This window comes from Triturus cristatus, chromosome 7 (genome assembly GCF_964204655.1).
Source record: "Triturus cristatus chromosome 7, aTriCri1.1, whole genome shotgun sequence".
NCBI lineage: Eukaryota > Metazoa > Chordata > Amphibia > Caudata > Salamandridae > Triturus > Triturus cristatus.
The window spans coordinates 355,074,289-355,101,973 of NC_140590.1; the positions used below are offsets into that span (position 1 = coordinate 355,074,289).

The following is a 27,685-nucleotide window of genomic DNA, read 5'->3' on the forward strand; positions in this document are numbered from 1 at the left end:
AGAATTAGCTGAAACATGTTGATCAAAGAAGAGAGGGTGACAGGGACATCACTTCATTAAGTGCACCCCTAAGACTTGTTCATCCTGACAGGAAGGGCCCAAGAATAAAAATTGAGAGGGTACCGTCCTAGATAGTTTTGCCTTATTATTGCCTCTGCAAAGTGGATCCCTAGCATAATATAAAAGAAATATTTGAGCTCCACCCTGTATTTTGGTCTGCAGCAGTGTGTCAGCAGCCCTATGACGAAGCATTCCATTATTTAGTGGGTGAGGGCAGTATTAAAAACCCTTAGATTTTCCCACTCTCAAACTCCAACTGAAATAATACAAGAGGTACTACATCAGCAAACATAACCTCTGAAGCAAAATATCTGACTAACATGAATGTGTGCATTGTAAGCTGCTGGGTATATAGCAGAGCCAACTGGGAATTAGACAGCCCCTGTCCCAAAGGAGAAGTTCAGTTCTAGTTCTCTACTCAGAATAAACTAACTCAAATGCTTTCTCTCTCTTTGACCTTCAACCATCTTTATTTTTGAAGGACAGTGGGTTAATAGTCCCCAACCTCAATACTCCATCTGACTGGATAATCCGTAATACTATTCCCCCACCTTTTTCTTCCTTTTATCTATTGATGCGTTCACTTCTCTGGCTAGACAGTGACCTCCAACTGTCCTGAGTAAGAGAAGTTGCAAGCAGCGTGAGACAGAAGAACGCAAAGGAGTAAAAGAAACACACAAGAAAACAGTACAGATGTGAAGTAGAGAGAAAAGGGTTAAAGAGATGAGGTAGACAGGTGGGGTAAGTTGAAACATAATAGGAGGAAAGAATGGTGAGGTAGACAAACAGAAAGGTACAGGCAGGTGAAAAAGGCAGATTGGAAAAGAACTAGAGATAAGGTATGGTTTAAGAGAGAGAAAACTAGAGCTGTAGTCAAGGAAATGTAGAATGGGCGAGAAGGATGTGGTACACCAATGGATGAGATAGAGCATGGGAGAGGCAAGGTAGAAAGAGAGGTGAGTTAGAAATAGCTAGAGGCAGAGAAATGTAGACAGGTAGAGAGATAAGATAGTAAGAGAAGTATAGTGAGGACAGTGAGGTAGACAGACAGGCAACATGAAAAGATGTATAGAAGGACAGGTCATGTTGAGTGATTAATAAGGCAGAAAGATAAGCAAATAGAGGGCTGAAGGGCAGAAACACAGTTCAGGTGAAGAGAGAAAAAGGCTGAAGTAGAGACAAAGTGGTGATGGAGACTGAGAAGAGAAATTAATTTACTGCAGAAGAAGAAATATAGTAGATGAGGGATCAGCTGCAGGTAGGAGCGGTCGGGTGGTAGGGCCTGGTGGGGGGGCATTTCAACAGACGGCAACGAGGGAAAATTAATTACTTGTTTAATTTTCCCTCATCGTCGTCTATCGAAATTCACCCCACCTAGCTCCCACTGGTCTTACCAGCAAGGGCCACGGCTGTGAGGGATAAAGATAGTTGTGATAACATACCTGCTAAAGATTGAATAAGTCTTTGTTGTAACCTTTCATAGTACTCAGTTAACATCAATGGCAATTGACAAAACTTTTCCCATGCATAAATCAGGACTATAGCCTTGCTCGTGGACTTGTCCCTATAAGCAAATACACTCTACTGCATTAAGCATACGTTTTCCACCAATACAAAATGTCTAATAGCAGCACAGATTTGTTTGCAGAAGGTCACACCTTCTGCCCAACAAAAGATTGTAGAGATATTTATCATGGGCAGAACCTAAGCTCCTCTAGTCGCTCAATACTGCTTGTTAAGCCTGTTTTCCTGCTCCTTTCTTAAGGGCTTCCATCAGCTGTACTGTTGCCACACCGAAAGAGGTAGAGAAAGAAAGCGGCAACAGGAAAGAGGTTAGGATAGTGAGAGAGATGAGGTACAGGGAATAGCGGTAGGGAGGGGAAGTAGAGTGATAAGGTGGGTTGAGGTGCTGAATGAATGTTGAGGTTAAGAGAGGTCTGGTACTGAGAGGCAAAGGTGAGATATATAGAAATGCATAGCACGCAGCTGAGCCGGAAATTTTAATTGCGCCTTGACTCCCAGAGTCCTAATTTCCTCCAGTCTGCTTCCCATCTCCCACTGCCTTGTAGCCGTTATATGGGAAATGTCAGACCTAATCTGAAAGGTAAATGCATCCGAGCCATTAGGGGAAAAAGTCAATGACCCCTCCTTAAGACCCAGTGATAAGACTAAATCCTTTACTGAGTAAGAAAGAAAATTGACCAGAATCTTCCGGGGTTTCTGTTTTTTCGGATTTTTCCTAAAGGGGTCACGATGAATTCTTTGAATTTCTGATATCAAGTCGATATCGGGCTGCCCTTTCAACACTGACCATTTTAAAATGGAAATAACGAACCCCTTTAAATCTGATCCCTCTAAGTTCTCGGGGATATTTAGGAGTCTTAAGATGTTCTTTCTTGAGTGGTTCTCCAGCCTTTCAATGTCGTCCTTCAGACTCTTTTGTTGAAGAGTTAATTTCCCCATATCCCTTGTGGCCTCACTTATAGCTTCTTTGATGCCAGGTATTTCTGCCTCGAGGAGGCCCGTCCTTACCACCACCTCATCGAGCCTCTGAGACAAAACTTCACAGGATGCCTTGATCGCCGCCTGGTTGGCTTTGGAGACAGAAAACCTACCCGCAAGCTCTGCTTGGTTTAGTTCCGATACCTTGAATCCACTTAGCATCTCCTTTTTCATGGCGATCAATAAATCGGACAAAGATCGCACTTCGGAACCGACTACTGCTTCCGTGCTCCCAGTAGGAACCCCCATTAATATGTCTCTGGAGGAATCGTTAATTGATACAGGCAACTCCTCATCCTGTGACCCCAAGACATTAAACCTGTTTGAAAGAGTCACGCCTTGCTGCAAAGCCTTAGATGCCGGAGAGTTAGTGAGAGGCCCAATGGGTTGTTTAGTAATTTGCTTAGCCCCCCTTTGTTTATATTGAGAGGAAGGGGTCATGGGGGAGGAAGTACTCCCATCGCCAACGGCAGATTTCTGTTTGATCTTTGTTTTTACTTTGGTGAAGATTCCCTCCAGTTCATTAACGTTCGCCACCATTGTTTCATTAGGCTCCACAGTGGTGGCCATGACTCTATAATAAGTCTTTAGCGAGGGGGTAATTTTTGAGATAAATATGGGTTACTTTTTTGCTCTAAATTTGGTTTGAGAGACCCCTCTTTGTTTCGATTCCTCCTCCTCTTCTTCGTCCTCCCCAAATCTGGCTCCCGATCGCCTTAGCTTCACCTTAGTTAAATTAACAACAGACGTTTTCTTTGGAATCACTGTGGCCTGGGTAATTTCTGAATTCTGTGCTGAGTAAGCAGCTCTAGCTCTTAAGGTATACCGGCCCACTATGGGGGGCGAAACTATTCCCTCTAGGTATCCACCTTCTTCTGCCTCCATACAGTTACTGATGAAGTCAATATTTCCTCCCCACAGGTCCCACCCAAACAAACTGGAATATTTACTCCACCTTACCAGCGCTTCGACCCCCCCGAAATTCGATCGGGACCCCGATCTTCACCTTCACCTTCGTCGCAGAGGTGGCATGCAGCCGGTTCTTTTGATGTCGAAGCTGCCTGCTCCTGCTTCTGACGAAAGTCACCCAGCGACTCCGGGAGAACTTGCTCGGCCACCGCCGCAGGTGCTGTCTCTGCCCCCGCAACCCGGAACCAGAAACAGGCGGCGTCCCGGCGTCTTTGATGCCTCGCCGCCTCCTCCCACTTCCAGCCTCGGAGCTCACCGCCGGGACCCATCGGCACTCGGCACTAAGCAGGAGGAGCGGGGGAGATACAGGGGAACGAAGGAAAGAGCACCCACCGGGGGAGGCCGCAGGAGATTGACCGGAGGAACAAGAAACTGATCAAGATCGGCTCATAACAGCTTGAAATGCCCCCCTTATCCCCCTTAACATTCCCTTCATACTCCCTTCATACTCCAAGAAGGAAAAAGAACCCGAGGTGAGTGCGGCCGCGACCGTTATCTGGCGGCCTTTATGTTCCTCTCGTGACAGTCGAAGAGGTGGATCTCTTCATGGCCGGATTAAGGAAAGCAGAGCAGGCAAAGTGAGCAAAAGCTAAGTAAATCAGCGATGGGTCTCCTTGTAGGATAACATATTTTTCGATATCTTATTCTGCCCCTATTCCCTTCCCCCTTTTTTTTTTTTTTCTTTCTTTTTTCCTAGTATGTTTACTTAGTTGAGCCCGAGGTTAGGGCGACCAAATGGGTGTACCCATCTTCAAGGGAGGGTTCCTCAAGGGGTTAGGGACACTTATGGGGGCACAGGAGGGAAGGGGGGGTCTGGAGGGAGCACGGGGGGTGCACCAGGGGTGGGCAGAGATTAAAAATAGGAAAAAAAAATCCTCATCTTACTTTATGGATTTGACCACCGAATGGACATTAAGGGGAAAGGGCTTGGTAAACGGATGGCAGGTGTAATTATAGATCAGGCTGGTTTGGGCCTTCTCTCCTGGAACGTAAATGGCTTAAGATGTATTCGGAGGCAAAGGTTGATAATGAAATATTTGGAACTCGCAGAAGCCCGTGTCTGCCTCTTACAGGAAACCCATCTGACTGCCGGGAGTCAGATAAACTATTCTCAGGAGTACCCTGGATTAAAGCCTACGGTGTTTCGGACCAAAACATGAATAGTCGTGGAGTGGCAGTCTTGGTCAAACGGGGGTTAACCTGTTTGATTAAATCCATCCAGACCGACCAATCAGGGAGGTGGGTGATCGCGCAGCTGGACTTTGGGGGTCCTGTTTTAACGTGTGCTTCATTCTATGGCCCGAATGTCGACGACCCCTCTTATATCGTTAAGCTGCAGTCTAAGCTCATGTTGGTGGCTCCCCCGATAATTGTCGGAGGACATTTTAATGCCTTGTTAGACCCCTACATGGATAGGTCGAATCAGGGGCGCTCCATTGCGACTCTTCTCGTTAGACGGGCAATGAAGAATCTGATTCACGACCTTGGCTTGGCTGATATATGGAGGTATACGAAAGGGGATAGGGCTGGGTACACATTTTACAGCAAGAGATTCCATCACTCTTCAAGGATTGACTACTTGTTAGCTAGTAAGTGCTTACTCGAAAAGGGTTCGGATATATCCATTCTGCCTAGCCATCTATCGGATCATTCCCCTGTTTTCTGTACCATCAAAAAATTAATTAAAAAAGTTCAATCGAGATGGACACTCAGTAGGGGAAGGCTAGATGATCCAGAATTAATTCAGGTAGTTAAAACATCATCCTTGGAGTTTTTCAATCTTAATATAGGTTCAGTAGCCATAGAGGTAGTATGGGATGCATACAAGGCTACCCTAAGAGGCCGATTACACAGTCTCATATGCTTTAAATATCGTGCTGAAGGGCGTGAATTAAAATTGGGCAAAGAAAAGATCGGATTGCTAGAATCTAAGCTTCTTAAGCTATCAAATTCTCCGAAAGGACAAAGAAAAGTGCTGGTTGAACTTGAGCAGGCCAGACAAAACTATAGAGGTATCCTAGAAAAGAAGTGCAAGATCCAATGGGAAAGGAGTAAGATGGAGAACTATGAATACGGGGAGAAGGCTGGGGCTTTTTTGGCGTGGAAGGCGAGATCTGATCGCTCAAAAAACGATATCGCCGAGCTGGTGATAAACAACCAAGGGGATAGATCAACAGACACAGGCGATATACATAATTAATTGCTTACCCTATTCGCAGATTTATATAGGGAGAATTTATTCCCCTCTAAACAACGAATCCGTGGGTGGTTGAGCTCAAAATCCCTTTCCACGTTAACTCAGGCCAATAAAGATTTCCTCGACTCCCCAATTACCTTGCAGGAGATAAGTACCCAAATAAAGATCTCAAAAAATAGTAAAGCCTCTGGTACGGATGCCCTGCCAAATTAAGGTTACAAGTCCCTCTCCGAGGAAGTAACCCCAGTCCTGGGTTCCCTGTTTCATTCAATCTACAGTCCAACAGGTCATATCCCTAGCTCATGGAAGGAGGCAATCATTGTCTTAATCCTTAAGCCGGGGAAGGATCCAGTAAAAGCGGACTCTTATCGCCCAATTTCCCTGCTGAATGCAGATTATAAGATCTTCATGGGTATCTTGGCAGGGAGATTGGGTAAATTAGTCCCTGGACTGGTTAACACAGACCAGAAAGGGTTCATTTCTGGGAGACATATCCAGGAACAAACCCAGCTCCTTATTGGTAATATCGATCTGGCGATCACTAGAGCGGAATCCTTGGCGGTGGTTGCGTTAGACGCCGCCAAGGCTTTCGATAGGGTGTGCTGGGCCTACCTTTGGGAGGTGCTAGAGGAGTTGGGTTTTGGTCCAATTTTTATTCACACTCTGAGAGGGTGTTATCAGGATGCCTCAGCTAAAATCCTCATCAATGGTCTACTCACTCCTAGCTTTGAAATTCAGAGAGGGACTAGGCAAGGTTGCCCTATTTCCCCCTTATTATTTGATCTATACATCGAGCCTCTCGCCCAGGCTATAAGGCTAGACGAGACTATTTCCCCGTTTAAGACCCAGCAATATCGGTCTAAAATCGCATTATATGCGGACGACATAATTATTTACACAGATAATCCCGAGACAACACTGCCAAAGGTTGGGCCCCTGTTGGAAGATTTTGGTTTAATTTCCGGTTATCTGGCTAACTCCACAAAGACGGAGGTTATGTGTTGGAATATCGATCAGTGGAGCGGGGCCACCAGCAACAAATTTAAATATCTTGGCATTATAATTGTGAAAGATCTCGAGAAAATTCCATTAATAAATGTTGAAAAAATAATAAATGAAATAGATCAGCTGTTCGCATGTGGAGGAATCTCCCCCTGACTATTTTCGGGAGAGTGAATCTAGTAAAAATGATCACCCTCCCGAAATTAACTTATTTGTTTAACACGGTTCCTCTAGGTTTTCCTCAACACTCCATCTCAAAGGCGCAAAGTAAAATCGGGAGTTTCATCTGGGCGGAGAAAGGTGTTAGGCCATCTTGGAAAAAACTGAGGCACCGTTTAGCTAAAGGGGGTTTGGCTCTCCCCGATATCCGCTGCTATTTGGTTGCCTTTCAATTCAAGGCTATCAGGATGCTCCTAGGTGAACCAACTGCAAGTCCCTGGGTTAAACTGTTGGGGGAGTCGGTCACCACTGAAGGTGGGGGGAGGGGGGGTAAGGGAGGGTTCCTTTATAAGTTTGGTTCACCAAAATTCTTTAAACGAGTAAGGTTGAAGGTGATTAAAAATGCCTTGGAAGTCTGGTATAGCATTCGGTCTAGATGTGGGATTGGTTACTACTCTGATCAGGCTCCAATCTGGGACTCCCCCGGGACCCCCCTCTGTCTTCAGGACAGTATGGCCCTCCCCATTAAAAGCGCCGGAGTTGCCATATGGTCCGTCTTGGGGGATGAAAATGGTATACATTCTTGGGAGGTATTAAAAGCAAAAATAGGCTCGGGGTTTTCAAGATTTAAGTTCATCCAATTAAATTCCTGGTTTGAAACAGAAAAAGAGAATTTTAGGGGCAATGGAGAGCTGGAAGCTGTGCTCAAAACCACTCATCAGCTGAAGAAGGAAATCGCAATTTCGTATAGGTTCCTAATTAACGCAGACGATGTAGGCATTCCACAACAGGTGTCAGCTCCGAATGACTCCCCTTTTGAAGCTGATATCAGAAACCTTTTGGAACCTTCCCTGATCCTGCTCTATAAATATACAAACTCAGCCAGTTTGAAGAAAAATCATTTTTTTGTTACTAATCGAATTTACTATACTCCGGAGAAGATTTCGAAATTTGCCCCAAACCCCGAACCGAGATGTCCTAGGTGCTTGCTCCCCAAAGCCAATGATATACATACCTTTTTTGAATGTCTCAAATTGGGAACATACTGGGAAGGGGTGTGTAGATATCTATGTAAGACCTTCGGAATTAACATTGTTTTGAATGGGTCTCTGATCTTTTTTGCCAATGACCAGGTGTCCACTGTTCATATGGAACAATCCCACAGAGGTCTGCTGTTATGTCTGATTTTGCTGGCCCGAAGGGAAATTTGTCTTAAATGGAAAGACCCCCTCCCCCCGAAAGTTGAAGACTGGCAATGGCTCGGCTAGAAATCATAAGATCCAGCCCCAGCCCCCCCACACTCTGGGCATCTTTTATACGTCTGGGTCAGGAATTGAGACTTTGTTGATTCTATTCTGTCAATTTTATGGGTCAATAAATATCATGGTCCTATGATTAACACCTAAATCCCAGTTGATAAAAGGGGATTGGTTGGATAACCTAAACAAGTGCAGGCGGTCGGAGGGCGCCCAGTTATCAATGCAGACCGGATATGTCCTGCTAGCAGTTTATAGGTGAGATGAGGACAAAAAAAAAAAAGAGATATATAGAGATGAATAGTGATAGATATGCAAGGTAGGGGTGAGGTAGAGCAAGGGCTGAAAGAGAGGTAGAAAGATTTATAGTTTAGAAAGATGGAGGTGAGCTGAAGAGAGTCGAGGTTAACAGTGAATTGAAATATATGGTGGACGTTACAGGGAGGGGAGATGGAAGCAGTTCAGTGAGGTACACAGAGAGGGTTATGGCAGAGACAGAGAGTTGAGGTTTAGAGAGTGTATAGAGAGGTAGCTATATAAAGGTTACGGCTATGGATTGGTAGAGAGAGGTAGGGATAAAGACATTAAGGTGAATTAAGGAGAGGGACCTGAGAAGGAACAAATCGGCCATTGGACAAAGGTCCCGCTTGCAGTACCCATTGGCTCATCCATCTAGATTTCCTGGTACAATCATATCAGTAACTTTAGGTGGCAAAATAATTATGTATTGTGATAGGGTAAGCAGAATGAGGTCTTTAATGGGAGTCGGAACAGCCAATCTAGCAGTACAGGAATTCTACAAATTTCTGGTACAGCAACTTGCTCCACCAAACGGTGAATTACCCCTTTACTCCCTACATTTTTAGGTCTCGGCTAGCGAAGGCTGCGCTTGCGCAGTCTCGCTCGCGAGAGATAATGACTTGGAGAAGAGGGGCTTGAACCCGCCCCTCTTCTCCCCTCTTCTCCATTGGCTGGCCTCTTGAATGCTGGCCAGCCATTGGAGAAGAGGTTCGTTACTCCGAACAGGCCCTGTCCTTTTCGGATTCGGGGGCGTGTTTTTTGCAACTTTTCTAATTATCTCCTCCAGCCAATGGCAAGAGGAGAGAAAAGAAAAACACGCCCCCGAATTCCAAACCGCCGCTGCCTTTCTCCGAGGCATTTCTGCTTCGCCTCGGAGAAAGGCGGCTGTGTTCGCTGCTGCTCTGGTCTCCTCCCCCCGTGTTGTTATACCAATCTTGAAGATTGGTTTGTGAAGTATCTCTCAGACTTTTCAGTGTCCAAAGACGTTGCAATAGCGTGGTTTTGTAGGGTAGGCTCCCTTAAATCAATGTAGAAAGCGTTTACCAGTCCTGCTCACGCCGGTCCACTCACTGGGAGTACGCAAGCATGCACCAAGTACAAAACAGCTGGCTGTATTTGAACCGAGCTATTTACATGGCTTCAAAATACCGCTCGGAGGCGCACTAATTGGCCCGCAAGTAACTTAATGGATCGCTGCCACCAGATTCTACTGTGAATGAAACTAAGAGGAAGTTTTGGACTTTAGAGAAATGAAAGCGGTCTCTCTACCTCTTCACGGTGGCAGCACAATACATATCATGTTTCATTGTTGCTGAAACGTGACAGTGAAAATGGACATTAAAAAAGGACAATCTGTACTGGCTCCTAACAAAACTGCGTCCATCTTAAACGTAAGCCTAATGTCTTTCTGTAATGCTGAAGTTTCCGATTAGTCTTGCAGTGTCTTGCAAAAAGTTTATCTTTTCACATAAATTGAAACAATGAAGGCATCCTTTGGTATATTTAGAAGTATAACTGGTGCGAGAAATTGTTTAAAAAAAAGATGGTCTCGTGCTCATGTTTGACTGAATTTAACACATGTAAATAAAATGCTCTAGAAATAAGGCACTTATCTGTTATAATTTATTTAACAGTCTGATCTAAATCCTTGGGATATTCAATATTCATACATCTCAGTCGCATGTTACAACGGCTTGCCTCATTACGCAGCCCGTCTTTGCTTTCGATGCGAGTCCTCCCTCTTACTGAGCCGGGAGCTCGAAGTGTTCACGTGACGTTTGAACTGACGTCTGTCATATGACAGGCAGGGAAACCTGGTGGTAGAAAGAAGATCCTTAAGAGCGCACTTCGGTAGGTACACTACTGGTGCGTTTTGGGGGTCATAATTTCTGAAAGAAGAGTCTGTTTTGTAACAGCGTTGTGATATATTACAAGGAGGGAGCTGGTGATTTAAGAACGATTGCCCGCAATGTTAAATTAGGGGAAGAAAGAGGGAAGTTTCTGGTTGTGTGAGCCACGGGAGCTCTTGTATTCAGAGGGAGAGTTGGTCCTGTCGGAGGAGGACGTTGAAGGCAAAGTATGAGATGAAAGGTGGTAATTGTGAACGGTTAGGCCCCCCCCTTCCAATGTGCATTTGTGTTTCTAGGTCTATGTGCTTTGTCATTCTGCGCCCCTTCGCTAATGAAAACATTCTAGTCCTTGTTTTATTTTTTAAATTAACCGTTTTTTGTTGTTGTCTTTTTTGTTTTTTTTAATCTGGTCACCCTACTGCTGGTTCCATTTAGCATTTAGGCCGGCTGACGGTAAGGCAAGTGACTACCCCCCCCCACCCCGCCCTCGCAGAGCACACACTGACATCTTGATGATTTTTGAGGGGTCCAGGGTACACACATTTTTGGGGGCCGGTTTGGAACAATTGTTTTTACCTATTCTGTGATCATTAAAGCCCCCACTGTGTCAAACATTTCTAAATAATATTTTAAACTGTAACAGGGTCTCACAGAGCAGTTGAAATATGTCTTGCCCGGGACCACGAAAATCATTGAACTCACACTTGGATTAGACGATTGAGGTGCTAGAAAGGGAGAGACTTTTAAATAGATCAGTAGAATAGATCGGGGTGGAAGTCCATTTTCACTGGTGATTTGCCCACGTCTTGAAGTGTATCTGCACACACTGCCACATAGTTGTCGATAGCACTTGCAGATACCCCTGCACTGTAAGGGCCATTTTAAGCTCTGTGTGTGTGTGGGTGGGTGGCTCTGTGGGTGGGTGGCTCTGTGTGTGTGCAAATGCAATAGTTCCCGCATTTGAGTGATTAAGCTATTGACATTGTAAATAACAAAGCTGTTTCTTTAAATGTTTTTTTTTTTAAAACATACAAAAATAATGTCATGAGCAATGCCAATAGCTCTAACTTTAACATTGCCGAGACCATTGCATTGTAAATGCTTGTTGTTAAATCTGATCCCTTATTTAAGCATCAGGGAGGCTCATATACAGTCGTCTCCTAAATTTCAATTTTGTAAACAACACTGATTATTATTCTTATAAATATGAACATAACACGATTCAGAGTATGCTGATCTGACATGGCGATCTGATTTCTCTTTCTCGCTAATGACATGTGGATGCAGGAGGTAGAAGTGAAGTACTTTAACTGTGTGGTTGGCTATTCCATGGTTTAGGTATTGCGAGGGCCCCCTAGCCATTTCTTGCAGTAGCCCCCTAAGTTTCTACTATGCCACTGCGGGAATCATTCCCTGTAGTGGGATCTCTAGGATTCTTGGTATCTCTGTTCAGAGAGTGGACTTATAGCATTTCATTGTACAGGTCAGATATGATGAGGCTGGAATGTACAAGGTTAGAGAGGAGAAAAATGCTCCACTTAGTCTAACGTCCTGTAAGTCTATTGATAAATCAATGATTTTTGATGATTGTGGCAAGTTCTCTAATTGCCAACTTGTCAGTTTATTACACAGCATCCCCTGGGTGACGGTCTCATTTGCAACCCACCCATAACACACAGCAAGTATGCAGGGACAAGACTAGTAGACAACTCTAACCTTGAACTCGTAATTCCGACCTGTAAGTGAACAAAGTTTTACGCACTGGTCGGAATATAACGAATAACTTATAATAAAGTTCCAAATCTGTCTAATCTACACTAGCTCAAATTATATTAGTTGTTTTTGAGGTAAACCAATGTGTAGAGGATTTTAGTAGTACCGTTTTTTGACAATAGAGCAAATTAGTTAATTTATGTAGTTGAAAATGAAGAATGCAATAATTTTACTACCTACAAATGCAAAATATTTTCTAGTTTTGCCAGCACATCTAGGAAAAATGGTCTGGTGCTCTGAAAGTCCATGGGGGCCGGAGAGCCAGGAAAATATCAATATAAGCCAATTCTATAAACAACTTCTTATTGCATTTTAGACACAATTTTGCTGTACATTTAGACACAACTCAATCAGTTTTATCCCATGGGAATCGTCCAGCCAATCCTTTCATTTTTTCTTTGTAGACCCGGTCAAAATGTTCACTCTGCGCCACAGTGAAATGGTTCTTCCAGTCTCCTGAGATTCCTGCAGGATATAAAGGAGAAAGGACTCTTCAAATCACTGCGTTTTTCGACAAATAAAATGAAAAACAATAAGCCATACACAGACTGGATACATTGACATGCATGAATAGATAAGGCAACACCTGTGATTTACTTCCACAAGCTGCAAAAGACGTCAAGTATTAGTTCAAAATGTTATAGACCTGTTGAAATTTCATAACAAGTGAATATTTTAAGGTAGTGAATAGAACTTTCCTTTAACCATAGCTATAATTTCTGCACCATTCACTTGAAAACGGGGTAAAGCAAATACTTTGCCTAAATGAAAGTTGGTACTTTAAATTGTGTGTTTAATGCAGCGAGTGCGTCCTAATTAAACTGTGCTTATGTGAAGTGGTCTGACATCCATCAGACCTTGTTTACAGCATATACATGTTCAAATAAATAAAATATTTGGGTATTTATTACAACTAAATGGTTTATGCAATATATTTAGGAATAATGAGTATATTTCACCCCTCAATATACGTGAGGGGTGTCAATTGGGAACACAAACAGTCCCTATCTTTGCAATCTGGGGTAAAGGGAATCTCTGCCAGTTTCGATGGTCTCATTTGAGTACTACTCTTGGGGGGTTCAAAGTTTACAGGAAAAGAATTGTGGGGATAACAATTTGGGAGGTCTTCAGTGACTAACCACTGAGCATATTTGAAGTCTCTGAATTTCAACATCTACACAGGGAAAGAACATGAATAGAATTAACTAATTGTTTAGCTCTCTATTTGCAGGCTTTATTTGGTTTACCCCATCCACATAGTGGCTGATTATGATGTCGGGAGGAGTGCCTCCGCATGACATCGTCTCAGTCATTGGACCGACACTCTGAGTCCATCTGAAGCCATCCAGAATGACTCGGCGGATTCCTTTCCGACTGCCTCCATTTGTAATGAGGTGGTTGGAAAGGAAAACGACCAGCATATTACGATGCGGTCGTAAAGGCTCCGACCGAGGGTCAGAGCCCTTTATGAATGCATCGTAATCAGCTCCTTAGTCTTTATCTCTTCAATAAAGCACACCCTGTTTTCCACCTCTCTGATTGACTCCTTCTATTCTTGCATGAGTGCTCACTCTTTGGGATGTGCTTTTTTCTTTTTTGTAAAGCACTCCATGAAAGTGCATGTTCTTCTGCCTGTCTTCCTGTTGAGCTTCTCTTGCCACCTCATCATTATACGTTGTTTTCTCCCCTGTGTTCTGCTCTACTCCATGCCCACCTTCTGTTGCCCTTTACATTCCCCCTCCTCCTGCCATCCATTGTGTTTGCTTTTGCTCATCGTCTGTGTCCATTGTGCTTTTGCCCCTGCTCACTCATCCCCTGCCTACAAAATAATGCGATGATTGCATAAGCCTCACAGCTCCGAACCAATGACTATACCTCACAGCAAAAAACTGTGGGCATATCCCTTTAAAGGTCGACCATTACTTTTCACTCTACCCAAGCGGTTTAAATCTATACCGCTGGTGCACTGTTTTTTAACTCTGGCAGAGAATGTATTAGAATAAAGCACATGATTTACGCTCTCTAGCTAGTTTTAATTGCACTTTCTTCACATTCATTTATGCTTTGCGCTGCGCCCTCCCTCACATTATCGTTGCTCATCATTTGTGGACTTAGTCAACTCCACCTACAATTGAAAACATCCCTGAGCTCCTTCCTCGTAGAGAAGAAGTTGTAGCCCCCAAAGGAACTAGGTTTTTCCTCTGGGAGGAGATTCCCAAATGATGAAGCATGTCACCTCTGATGAGTGAGGGATTTCATCCTTTAAAGGGATATGCCCACAGTTTTTTGCTGTGAGGTATAGTCATTGGTTCGGAGCTGTGAGGCTTATCAAGCTTTAGTAGTTCTTGGGCACACTTTTTGTAATATTTTGTTCGGATGTATGTCGTTACAACGCACACTTTTACAACGCATGCACTTACAATGCATTTTTTACAACGCAACATCCACTACAACGCATTCCATTACATAGCACAACACTACAACGCATTTTTAAAAACTACCTTTACAACGCATTCCAGTACATTGCATACTACCTTTACAACGCATACCATTACAACGCATAATATTAAATTGCATTTAAGGTAAGTATTGGATAGTATAGGGGTAAAAACTTACTATTCTAACTCCAGGGGGTGCAACAGTAGGGTAAGTGTTGGATTGTGTTGTAATGGTATGCGTTGTAAAGGTAGTATGCGATGTAATAGAATGCGTTGTAAAGGTAGTTTTTAAACATGCGTTGTAGTGTCATGCGATGTAATGGAATGCGTTGTAGTGGATGTTGCGTTGTAAAAATGTTGTTGTAAGTGTAGTGCGTTGTAATAGTTGCGTTGTAAAGGTTGTTCACCATTTTGTTCATTGACCCCAAGATTTCGTACTGTTTTTTGATATATGTTATGGGGAATAAATCTTGTTGTGGTCGGTAAAAAATTCCCTTAGACCCCCTTGCTTTGAGCTGTGCTGTTTTTTTGAATGTGAAATTAGACAACTACGTTCTTCACCCACCACCATGCAAAGGGAGCAAGGCAGGAATACGTCCTAGCTCCTTCCATGTTTTTATGTTATTACGGCAACCTAATAATTGAACTTCTATGGGCAGAAAGAGTGACACACAAATTAAGAGCCAGACTTATTTGTGTTATTTTGTACCCTGATGATGCGGTACTTTTAGATCATAAAAAAACATCTCAGTGTGCATTGAATGCAAAATATCAGCTCACAAACAAAAACCCGCTCAAAATAAACTCTGCTAAAATCTCTAATAGGCAATTTGGAGATAAAACTATTACAGACTACATAGTGGCCACCAACACAATGAGATAACATGAGATAACATGTAGAGTGGAAAAAGGGTATTTGTCAGGGAAAAGATAAACTGGCTAGCATTTGTGGGGATAGCGTTTACTGCATCAAAGTCCTGCATGAATGGTCTTAGGTCCTTTAAAGTTAACTATGGAGTAATTTCATTCCTGGTTTTAGTGAAGGGATGTGTATATATTTATTTATGTGTGTATGTATGTATGTATGTATGTATGTATGTAAAAAACAAGCCTATAGTCAATGAGATGTCAGGTTTTTATCACATTGTTATGTAGTGCTTTTATAAAGAGGTGCATCTTCAACTCTTTTCTAAATTGAAGCAGTGTTGGGGTGGTCTTTATGGATTAGGGAATGTTGTTCCAGATACTAGATCGGTAAAGGGAATAGGCCTACTACCTTGTATTTGTTTGATGGTGGCCTGGCTGTGGATGTGTCTAGAGCCAGCGGAAATGGTGAGCTGGTCCTTGAGGTAATCGGGGATACTGGTCATGATGAGTCTATAAATGATGCCTCTAGTTTTGAAGATGGTGTGGGCCGGAAAGGGGAGGCAATGTAGTTCCGCCAGGATGTGGATGGTGTGATCATTCCAGCCTTGGATGTGGCATACTGCAGTATGAAGGCTCTCCTTTTAAGAACGCTTACAAGTGTGGAGTCTGGAAAGCCAGGAGTAGAACGTCATCACCATCAAGAAGCGAGAATACGATAGCTTCACAACAGCTCTGAATTCGCTTTCTGGAAGAAACTGTTTCGCTTTTTTTAGACGAGAGAGCAGGTACCAGGCTATCTTTGTGTTTTTTGGCAATGGATTGCTTGGGGGTGAGGTCGGTGTTCAAGGTGAATCCAAGTGAGTCAGCATTCAGAGAAAGTTAGGTTCAATACGTCAGGGTTAATGCCATTGAGCCAGGTTTGTACTATGTTTTGCTTGTTGTTCTAGGCAAATAAGAATTCTGTGTGGGATGAGTTGAGCTTCAAGATGGTGCTGACCATCCAGAAGTAGATGAGGTGTAGGAAGTGTTTGAGGTATTGCATGTCTGGAGTAGATGAGACTTTCAGGTAGAGTTGGGCATTGCAAGTATATTGATGCTGTGAGTAGGGACTCAAGGGCGCCCATATAGAGGTTAAAGCTGACAGGAGACAGTATGAAAGTCTTGGGGACTCTTCTGGTGATTAGGATCTTTCGGGCCCTGAAGGTTTACATGTGACCAAACTGATGTTGATTGGAAAGGTAGGAGGAGTATCAGTGACTGACATTGCCTGGGAATCCCATTGGAGATTCCAGTGTGTCGCTGAAAGTTGGATTAAAAAATTAGGTTAATGTTGAGTTGCAGGGCTGCTTTGTTGTTCCTGATAACCATATTGAATTTTTATTAAGTTGAGAGTCTGCTTTGGAGATGAATATTATGTCTAGGTAAAGCAGTTTCATTTCAGGCAATTACAGCAGAGGAGAACATTCAATGAATTTGGAGCTCATACTTGCTGGGTCTACTTCAGTTTTATTGTTGTCTGTTTAGAATTATACGAAATAAGAATTTATTGTTATTAGTTAATAAAAAATATCACAATGTACATATAAAATAAATCCTTTTTAAAATAATCACTTATCTTAAAAACATGAATTAATATTGCTACAACTCAGGAAAATCTTGTTGTCTCGTTTAAAACATTATCATTGTAAAATTAATTCAGTCATTAATGTGGATACTCTTCACCGTTGCTATAAAGTGATTAAGAATTGTACCTTACTGTCATGGATTAAGAAAGCAGCCTCTACTGTGGGATCCGTACCTGTGCCAGCAGTTTGTTACATTAAAAGGTTTTCTACCCTGGGCACTGAGATCTGAGGAGGTGATTCAAAATCATCTAGTGGTACATTCAAGAGTTTGTGACTTAGAAGAATCTGATCTCACTTGTCTCATTGAGAAATTAACATAATGTGTCTTTTCAGAGATCTGTAGATTTTTGTAATTGCCCTATGTTTATATTTTCATCAGAAACTCAATTGTGTAAAGAATGTCTTTTGCCTCTAATTAGGTGTCCTTCAGTAAATGCAGGTGGGTAACAATGCTTGAGTAGAATATGCACTGCAGTTGCTGCAAAAAGAAGATTGATACCGCTGGTCTTGAGTCATTATATAATGCAGACTTTGATTGTTTTCAAATGGAATGCATCATGCTCATTCCAGCTGATACTTTGGATTAGAATGAGTGATGAAATTGAAAAGCATGAAAAATGTAGAGGGTATTAAGTCGGTACAACGATTCAAGAATTTTTAAGAAAATTCAATCAGGAGCTAATATCTGCAGTGCTAGTATTCCCAATGCATCTACATGAGAGAAGTTTGCAATGTACTTCACATTAAATGCAGGACTGTTAAATGTTAAAATGTTTCTTATTGTGGTTTTCCTTGTTAATGGGAAGCATGTTTTACTAAATGTGTAAGTCATAATATGTTTTGCATGTAAAAGTGGTGTCTTTAATACACCAAAAAAGGGAAAGGAACAAGAGAGAGGGGAAGGGGTGGACAGAATGGATAGGGTAAGAGAGACAAATGAGGAGATGGAGTTTTGGGAAATGAGAGAGTTGGGGGTAAGCAATGCCAGGAGCATCGGAAGAAAGAGTTGAATAGAGAGGCCCAACACAATGGTAAGAGCAGAAGGGGGACAATGCTAATACTTGAGAAGTCCAGGGGGAGATGCAGAGGTGGAGGGTGTAATATGTAAGACGGTAGACTGTAAGTGAGAGAACTGCTGAAAAAAGGCTAAATGGTCAGACAGGAACACAAGATAGTCATTGAGAAAGGCAGCAAATCTGTTTTTCTACATAAAGGTTTTCTCCATTGGTTGGCTAGTGTTTAGGTAGAGCATCAACGTGCTTTAGCTGTCTGCAAGACCGTCTGCAATCACTCTACTGAGTGTAATTACACCTTCTTTCATTCCATTGGTTCACAAACCTATTGCTCCAATTGCCGGTGCTCCTGATGCATCACATCCGTTTTTGAGCCAGAAGCACCGGCCAACTACAGTTTTCTTACACTCTACAGCCTTCTCTGTTACTTTGGCACTACTTATTTACTACCCTGTACCCAGTGGCCTTGCTGAGACCCTGCCACACTAGTCCTGCCATCCGGAGGGCAGTACTAGAGGTCTCGGGGATTGCACTCCCGGGAACTCAGACCCGCCCCCAGCTCGAGAGAATACTTGTTGCATTGTCTTTGCATGGACATGCTCGGGGACTGCGACTCCTTGGGCAGCTGCAGGATTTACTGCAGGCCTTGCTCGTCCGACTTCCACTCGTACTCCAGCTTAGCTGTTTTTCCTCAGTACTGCAAAGTGTTCAGGTGCTTATAATACCCGGCGGGGTTACTTATCCTCTTCTCGGGATAGGGCAGTCTCAGGCAAGAACATTGCTCCAAATTCAAACACGGTTCCACTAGGAATAGAACGCGGTTGGCAGCCGGGTCTAATGTAATTTGTTTCTCGCTCGCTCCAGTAGTGCTGCGCAGTTCGAAAGAGTACAGGTCTCCCGGGGACACGGTATCCACAATTGTCTCACTCGTTGGATGTGAGAGCCCTAGACCACAGTGTGGCCACACAAAAGGGTCATGACGCCCGCCCGTTGCAGGAAACGCTTTCCTTTTTTTTTTTATCAGCATGGCGCCCTTCATGGGCCACCATACGCATAAATTTAGGTACAGGCGCCGCTTTTTGTTATAGCATGGCACCACTTTTGTCGTAGTGTATTTTTTCATCCTCCCATATCCAGGCTAGCACCGGGCGCTACTCCCTTTCTATGCTCCACAGGTAGCAGCTGGCTAAAGGAGGCAACTCTCCCAGCCGGGCCATTGCCTATTATTGCAAACCGTGTCCATTTAAAGGTTAGGCACCGTTCCAAGATGGATGACGCATTTTCGTGCATTACACAGAGAAGCTCATCTAGTAGTCCTTTGAACTTCTGGTCCATCTTCTCTTTTCACGGGCCGTCTGGCTCCGGTTTCCTTCTCCTGAGCTAGGGGTTCCACTTATCCTGCCTCCCAGGTTGCTGCTGGCCTAAGGAAACCATTCCATGTTGCCACCTTAGGTATTGTACCACTAGTAAAACTGTTTGATTTAAAACATGAATACTATCCATATACATTATACACCTTAAAGCGTGGTATAGAAGAATATAACTATAGCAAATAAGGCATTTATTGCTCGCATGTTAAAGCCACACCCTACTTATCTGCATGCCACCTCTCTGTCCTTGCACCTCCCTCACCAAAGAGTGACATTTGCACATTGTAAACTGTGCCCATGGCAGTAACGTTCTTCAACTTTCCAAGGGGGCAGTTTTGGAAGCTTGAGGCTTGTAAGCCTCCAGGACACACGAACATCTATATATGTGTTTAGATCAAGCTTAGCGCAGCGCACATGCACTGCTCTAGGAGATGACCTTTTGGAATCGGTCTGCACTTTTCAAGCATTCGTGCTTGTGGCGGCATCCACCTTGTGGGAACAAGCAGCGGCACGCAGGGGCCCTTCTGTTTCTAGTTAGCGTGGCCGCACGCGGCATGATATTGAGCTCCTGATCGCACACGATTGAGCCCCAGATCTCCACACTCATTGCCAGCTCTCCTCTGCTATCAGTCGTGAGACTAGAGCCCCCACATTAAACACTGATCGTTTATAATCCATTAAAGGGCCTAGAATGTCAGTGTCGTGTACACTGAAAGAAGGACTCTAGTAGCAGCCTCATTGCAGAACATCCGCTGTTTAAATCTGCTGCTTGCAGTGGTCTGCGTGTATGAGGGGCTCGTCTGCAAGAGATTCATGGAATGCAATGTATTGAAGGATACGAGCCACCGCTCAAAGACCGCTTTTAATATATGGAGTTTTTTCTATTAAGAGTATGAGAAAAGTGGTGCCTAGATTGCACAAAATAATGCTTGTCAAAATCTATTTCACGACTGAGAACACGGAACGATATTGTACAACATGCTCACTGTGCAACATCGCCTGTTGGCAATTGAGCATTTGTGCACCTGCCACGCTTCTCTAGTCACTTAAGTCCTGTGCCAGTTCAAAAAGGAGTGTGCTGGCTCAATGCCGCAGTAAAAATAAATGTATTGGGACAGTCACTCGCCTGTGTAGTTCTGTTTACCAGCTGCTGTTGAAGAAATCACCATTTCTACTCGTTTGCAGTTTGAACTAAATTGTAGTTTTTTTTCCGAAACATTAGTCTTTTGGCGCAATAAATAATCGATGTTTCATATACCCAATTTATTGATAATTATTTATCGACCTCAGAAGGATGAGGGGCTGCACTGATATTTCCGGGTTTTTAGCTCGTGACAAATGGGCTCCCTAAAGTGTCTGCTGCCAGGGTTTAACTCGCTGCTGCAATGTGCATGCTGTTGATTATAAATTCTTGTTGCAATATTCCTGCGATTTAGCCTCTGCCTTCAGCCTCATCAATGTATGGTTGGCCCTCCCTACGCCTCTGCTTACGCAGATTGTGGGGCTTATTTGGCTGACAATTTTCATTTTCTTATTTTAACTTGCTTTTTGCAAACGAGGATACCTCGTGCATCTTGACTGATGAAGAGAATGGGTTACGGCCTTGTTCATCAGCTTTGGGTTTTTCTTGAGCCACCAGCATACACTGCTTTGTAAAACCAGGGATGCAAATGTAATACTTGAATGTATTTTGCTTTTATACATCAATATAAAGCAGGCCGTAAGTGCTGTGTCACGCTCTGAACTTGCATTCTTGAGTTGTTCTATTGCCTTGTCAACAAGCTGAGGGGCAGTTGCCCATTTTGTGGGAAAGAAACCCTGGGTTTGCTTAGCGGTGTAAGGGCAGTAACAACAGCCGAATAATTATGATGGCCATTGAACTGGATGTCATGTGATCCCATGGTTGTACATGCGAGGCAATAGCCCGAATCTAGTCCAAGTGGATATATGCCAGAAACAGTGGTGCAAAATGCAAAGTGTTTTGAATCGGATTTGGTGTCCTGCTTTCGTTTTCTTATAACGTAACCGGCTTCAAGCCACAAATGCAGATGAACACCCAGAGGACGACATTATCTCTGTTTGTGACACGTCTGGAGAAGGGCTTGTTTGAACATATGCATGTCCTGGGATGTTCGTGTACAGACCTATGCGCTTTCTGTAACTTGAGAATGCACAATGTAAATACATAAAAAAAGAATGGTGTGCAGGATTGTATGTTGCAGTCCTGCTGTGCGGTTGTTGTAGAACCTAATAAACAATAATAAAATAATGAAAACAGATTTAGGTATTGAACCAATGCCTGACTCCCTGCCTTGTTTTAAATAGTTTCTTCGTAAGACCAGGTCAACCCTGGCTACCTGGAAAAACACGCTCTCTCTTGGGTGAGGAGAATAGATGCAGTGAAAATTACTTCACAGCTGCGGATTCTATGGTTTCCTGGCAGGATCTGCTACTCCCTCTGCGAACGAAAGTTGTTGTACGGCTACGGGCAGCTTGCCTAGTCTACATCAGGGAGAGTGAAGTCTCTGCAAGGCTTGTGTGCAACACTTGAAGGATGGAGGATTGGGAGGGCCTCGCTTGCTGCGCTACTACCAAGCCTCCCACATGTGAACCATTTAAGAACTACACAGCCCGCACCAGTTCTGGCAGAGACACCCCTCTCCGAGACAATTGCATGGAAGAGCAGGCCCTGGAACATGCAGGCAATGAATCCATGGCAGGCCCACTGGGAGTCACGTTCAACTAGAACCGGATGTGCAGCGCAGCCCAAAAGCAATACTACTCACAGCTTCATCAAGTAAAGCGGCAGCTTAAATGCTACGGCCCATTAAATGATGATTTCAATGTTTTTGAAGAGATGTTTCAATCTTTATTGACTGTGTCAGGGGATATTGTGATCGCTGGCGACTTCAACGTCTTAATGAATCCCAATCTGGATTCATCATCTCAACAAAAAAAACAACTTAAACCTAACATTTTTCAGACCATCTCTATTAATTATAAAAGACTTCTGGATCTCTCCGATCATTGGCGTTTAGATAATCCCTCTAAAAAAGAATATACTTGCTGGTCGAGTAGATTTAAGTCCTCATCTCGTATTGATTTTGTTCTAGCCTCACGTAATCTTAGGCTAGGCTATTCCAGCACGGTTCATAATGTATTCTCAGACCACGTTATGCTCATTAGGGAATTTATTTTAGGGGATACTGTAAGGTCTTCCAAAAGATGGGTTTTTAATAAATTATATCTCAACGATGAGATATGGGTCTCTGAACTTAAAGATATGATTACAGAATTTATAGTTCGTAATACCGGCACCGCCCCTCTTAGTATTATCTGGGATGCTCTAAAAGCGTTTATTCGTGGACTCATAATTACAAAAGATGCTGCCACGTCTATTGCCGTTAGGGCTACAAAAAACGCCTTTGAACAACGTATTCAGGTTCTAAGCGAGCTACGCCAACAAAATTCTTCTAGAAATATTAAAGATCAACTAGATGAAGCTAAACGCGAATTCCGCTCATATTTATTTGAGCAAGGAGAGGCGTTTTTTTGTCGCCAATATCAGAAAATCTATGAAGAAAGTAACTTCACGGGGAGATTTCTGGCCTGGCAGGCTAAAGAACAAGCCGCCTCCAATTTAATTTCTGGTCTAATCTGTCCCGCCACTGATCAATATGTGACTGATTCCGAGGGGATAGGTAGGATAATGCATTCTCATTATCAAAAAATATACAGTCATCAGCATGAAATCGATCACCTCAAATTAAAAGCATTTCTGGGAAGGGAGGTGATCCCTTCTCTTTCCGAATCTGAGCAATTTAATATGGTCAGTGAATTTTCCCTACTAGAAGTACAATCGGTAGTGAAAGATCTCCCATCAGGAAAAGCCCCCGGCCCAGATGGATTACCTGCCGAATTTTTTAAAGTTTTTTTTCCCGCCCTCTCTGATCTTTTTATACAACTCATCAACTCGATGCTCGCTGGAGCCTCCATTCCAGATTCGTTTCGCGAGGGCACGGTGGTCAGCTTTCTGAAGAAGGGGAAGGACGCTAAGGACCCTAATTCATATCGCCCCATTACTCTTTTAAATTCGGACTATAAGATTCTTACTAAATTACTAGCCATCCGGTTCAACCATATTGCCCCGGATCTGATCCATGAAGATCAAAATGGGTTTATCGCTGGCAGACAATTGATGACTAATACTCATTTCCTTTCGGAAGCCTTGGATTATTTTCAGACACAGGCGATTCCAGCTCTAATTATGTTATTTGATGCGGAAAAAGCTTTTGATTTGGTGGTCTGGGAAACTCTTTTTATTATTTTGCAATATTTCCACATCCCATTAATTATTATTAATTTTATTCGCAATCTTTACACGGGTGCTAAAGCCAATATTATCATTAATTCATCGACAGTGGGATCCGTGTCAGTTAATCGGGGTACACGTCAGGGTTGCCCTCTATCACCTATTCTTTTCGCCTTTTTTATTGAACCCCTCGCAATTGCAATTCGGCAATGCGCTGAGATTTTACCTCCGATTCCATCAATGTCAAAAATAAAACTTTACGCTGACGATATTATGCTTCTTATTAAATCTGATTTGCAGTCTCAAGTCAGACCCCCCAGGATATAGCGGCATGGATTCGCAAATTTAGCGGCACAAATATGGAAATTTAGCGGCACAAATATGGAAATTTAGCGGCATTTTTGCGGCACTTTATTTTACTCATAATCATTCATTTTCAGCCTTAAATCAATGGAAACTCTTTTAGCAGAGTATTCCACTTTGAATAGGAAACCTGGAATATGGAACAGAGGAAGCAGCCCACAGGTGAAGGCTGTTACCCTTTGGAAATGCAATTCTCCATTTGCTTTAGTATAGGTTGGTAGCAGTTATCACACCTTTTGACACATTGCGGGTTCGGTGTTTGGCACATCCTTAACCCTTTTCTCGCCTGAAAGTCTGAGGGCGGCTGGACACCGCTTTCGTGGACAAGCCATGGCCCTTTGAGCAGGTCCGAGAAGGTCCACTGTGAGAAAAATAACTGACTTTATTAGTATGCAAACCTTTTGAAATCCTACCACTGCCCATTTATTTTAAAGCTCGAAATGATTCTGGTGCTCCTGGTTTGCTGGCTCATCAGATGTCTTGAGTAGATCAGATGCTGCCTCCACCTCACAGAACTGTATGGACAGCAGGTGACCTGATTGAGGGGAGAAGAGTTTAATGGGGATTTGTTTTCGATACCCCTGTGGGCAGGCGCGCAACACCCATTGGACGCAAAGGGCTTCAGCCCCCCCGTCGTGTGTGGCAACCCGGACAGCTTCCCGGACACACATAGCCGCACCCGAGCACTTCACAGGTCTTTTAAAGGCCATTTGCATGTTAATGAGGCCTCGCTGTTGTTTCACCCCTTCTAAGAGCCCCTGCAGCTCCACTCTGCCTATTGCTTAAAGATTCAGCCCCCCCCCGAAGTTTTTCTTAGCCCCCCCACCCCGAAATTTGGCTCTAGTTATGCCTCTGCCTGTGGGGGCAGAACATCATCGACTACGGGATTAGGTTCAGGGGTTGTACATTGCTGATTTCGCAGGCACTTTTGTAAAAATTGCGGCATTTTTACAAAAGTGCCGATTTTGCGGGCACTTTTGTAAATATCGCTGCATTTTTACAAAAGTGCCGATTTCGCGGCAAGCCGCGAAATTGTGAAATCGCAAAATCCTGGAGGGTCTGCACAATATGCTGAACTGCTTTAAGGCGACGAGGCTGAGCTCCCGGACAGTCCTTTCTCTCTTGCCTCTTAAAACAAGCATTTGCAATGCAATAGGTCTCGCATTTACGCGAGTTTGAGCTATGGACATTGCAAATGATAATGCCTTTTATTTTTGTTTTTGTTTTTAAAACATAAATAAAAGGCATAGTCATTTACAATGCCAATTGCTTAAAGTCGCGTAAATGCAAGACCTATTGCATTGCAAATGCTTGTTGGAGTTGGGTTGAGGCGCATTTATTTAATTTCGCTCAGTTATAACTGGAAACTCGGCAATTGGGGCACCAGCCTATGAGCTGCCCCGTTGTACCCAGATTCAATAGACATTGAGATCCAGGCTCTTCATAATAAGATGTATCATTTTTGTATGACACCTCTGCCATATTTTGTAAATATTGCAGTAAAAAGTACTAAGAGAGTCGATGTTCTCCGATTTCACCTGAGCAAAGCCACAAAAGATGGCCTTGGTTGTAAAGTCAATGTAAAACTGTATCGCTTATTATGAAAGTGTAATACATTTTTTTAATTTAAATGTCGGCCACAGGTGTTAGAAGGTGCTTGATTGATTTGTGCGTCATATTTTAAGTGCTATTTTTATTTACCTGTAAATAAAACTTCTAATCTTTTTTGCAGTCTAGCACTGGCTGGACATCAAATTTATTGGGGGTCTATTTGTCATGTTGTATGTGTGTTTCACCCCCTGCCACCGCTTAGGGTAAGGTTTGAGTGCTCGACTTCACCACCCAGGAGGAATCAAGCGCCTGAGGGAAATAATGTGGCTATTTAATTGGAGTAAAGTGGAGACCGCCATTAGTGTTTTATGTCAAACTTGTATTCCTTATCGAAAGCCTGCGTTCAGCTCTGCAGGGTACCTCAGGCATAGTGTGTCAAGTTTTCAGGATCACCGCTGGAATCTTTTTAAAGTTATGGTGCTAACATTTGTAGTAAGGAACCCCAGTACCCACAGAAGTGTACATCTGCAAACATGAACAAGCATGGTAATGAATGGGTGAGGTGGAGAGGGGAGAGGACACATGAGAAGATGATGTTTGGGTGAGGTTGTGGTAAGTTTGCGGTAAGGTTGTACATTGCTTTTTTTCTCAGGCACTTTTATAAAAATTGCGGCATTTTTACAAAAGTGCCGATTTCGCGGGCACTTTTGTAAAAATCGCGGCATTTTTACAAAAGTGCCGATTTCGCGCCAAGCCGCGAAATCGCGAAATCGCGAAATCCTGGAGGGTCTGTCAAGTTTCCGTATTTCAGCTTTTTGAGGAATTTGAGACTCTCGGGGGATATCATATCAATAAAAAAAAGACAGAAATATTGATCTGTGGTAACCATAAACCTGAATTATATCCGGACCTAAGGAGCTGCATTAATAATAAGCCTAAAAGATATCTAGGGGTTTTCTTTACAGCCTCTGTTAAAGACCATTTCAGTCTTAATTTTGAACCCCTTCTTCAGAAAGTTGGCTTAATGCTCACTCGTTGGAATAAATTACCATTGTCAATCTTGGGCCGCGTCGCTTTGATTAAAATGTCAATCCTACCGTTGTTTAATTTTCTGTTTTCAACTATCCCCTGTTTTCTTTCGGGTAGTTTTTTTTCTAAAATTGAATTGATATTTTTGCGCTTTTTATGGGCACACAAAACGCCTCGCATTGCGCTGAATACTCTTTATGAGGATTTGGATAATGGCGGTCTCGCATTACCCAATATTAGAGATTATTATGATGCTTATTTTGCTCTGTACTTGACCCGATTTAAATCTCCAAGGTCAATCTCCAACGTTTTTATTAGTTTTTTTGTTGATTTGATTTTCTCGGAAAGTCAAATTTCCCCCCTCTCCAGGTTACTAAATCCCCTAAATTGGTCAGGTACAAAATAATTGCTTGGTTTTTTAGGAAACGCACGGCCATGTTAAAAAGATATTCTTTATCCTTGTTTCATTCCTTGTCTCCGCTTATTAATCTACTGTCATTTGATGGACAGGCGCTTGGTTCTGATTTAATGGGTCACTGGACAAAAGCTGGATTTAGTACAGTGGGTGATTTTTTACAAAATACAAGATGGATATCTCCGATGGAGATGAGATTACTCATTTCAAGAAATTTTTTGTTAATTGGCTCCTATATTCACATTTATCAACTCTTGCAGCGATATGCCCCCACATTATTTACTCAGATCTCATCATTAAATAACGATCTCTTTTTTTAATTATAACCTTGTAAGGAAACCTGGAGAGTGGAAACGCTGTCTTGCTCAATCAAGACAAAGGGATCTGGGTGCCAAAGCTGTAAAAAAATGGTGGGAGCAAGAAAATCACGTTCTGACAGTGTCTACATGGCGAACTATTAATAAGCTGAATTTTTCCACATTAAGGGGAGCCAATTGGCGTAGAATGTTATTTTTTGGAAAATGGCTTCTGTATCGTACTCCTGCGGGAATCGCCAAAATGTATAGTAGTTATTCTCCAAATTGTTTTCGATGTTTAAACTTCGCCTCTGCAAACTGGACTCATGTAATCGCTG

General features: G+C 43.0%; 1 protein-coding gene across 2 annotated transcripts in view; it reads right to left on the bottom strand.

The window, feature by feature from the left end:
* Window positions 1–9,914: 9,914 nt before the first annotated feature.
* The window catches only part of LOC146809656 (sulfotransferase 2B1-like), a 710,434-nt gene continuing 692,663 nt past the window's right edge, over window positions 9,915–27,685 (bottom strand). The window contains exon 7 of one of the 2 annotated variants that reach the window (XM_085616512.1): window positions 9,915–12,533. In XM_085616512.1, coding sequence (XP_085472638.1) covers window positions 12,415–12,533 — 119 coding nt within the window. In that variant the 3' untranslated portion in view covers window positions 9,915–12,414. The remainder of the gene's footprint in view (window positions 12,534–27,685) is intronic. The other variant, XM_085616511.1, reaches the window with a different exon arrangement.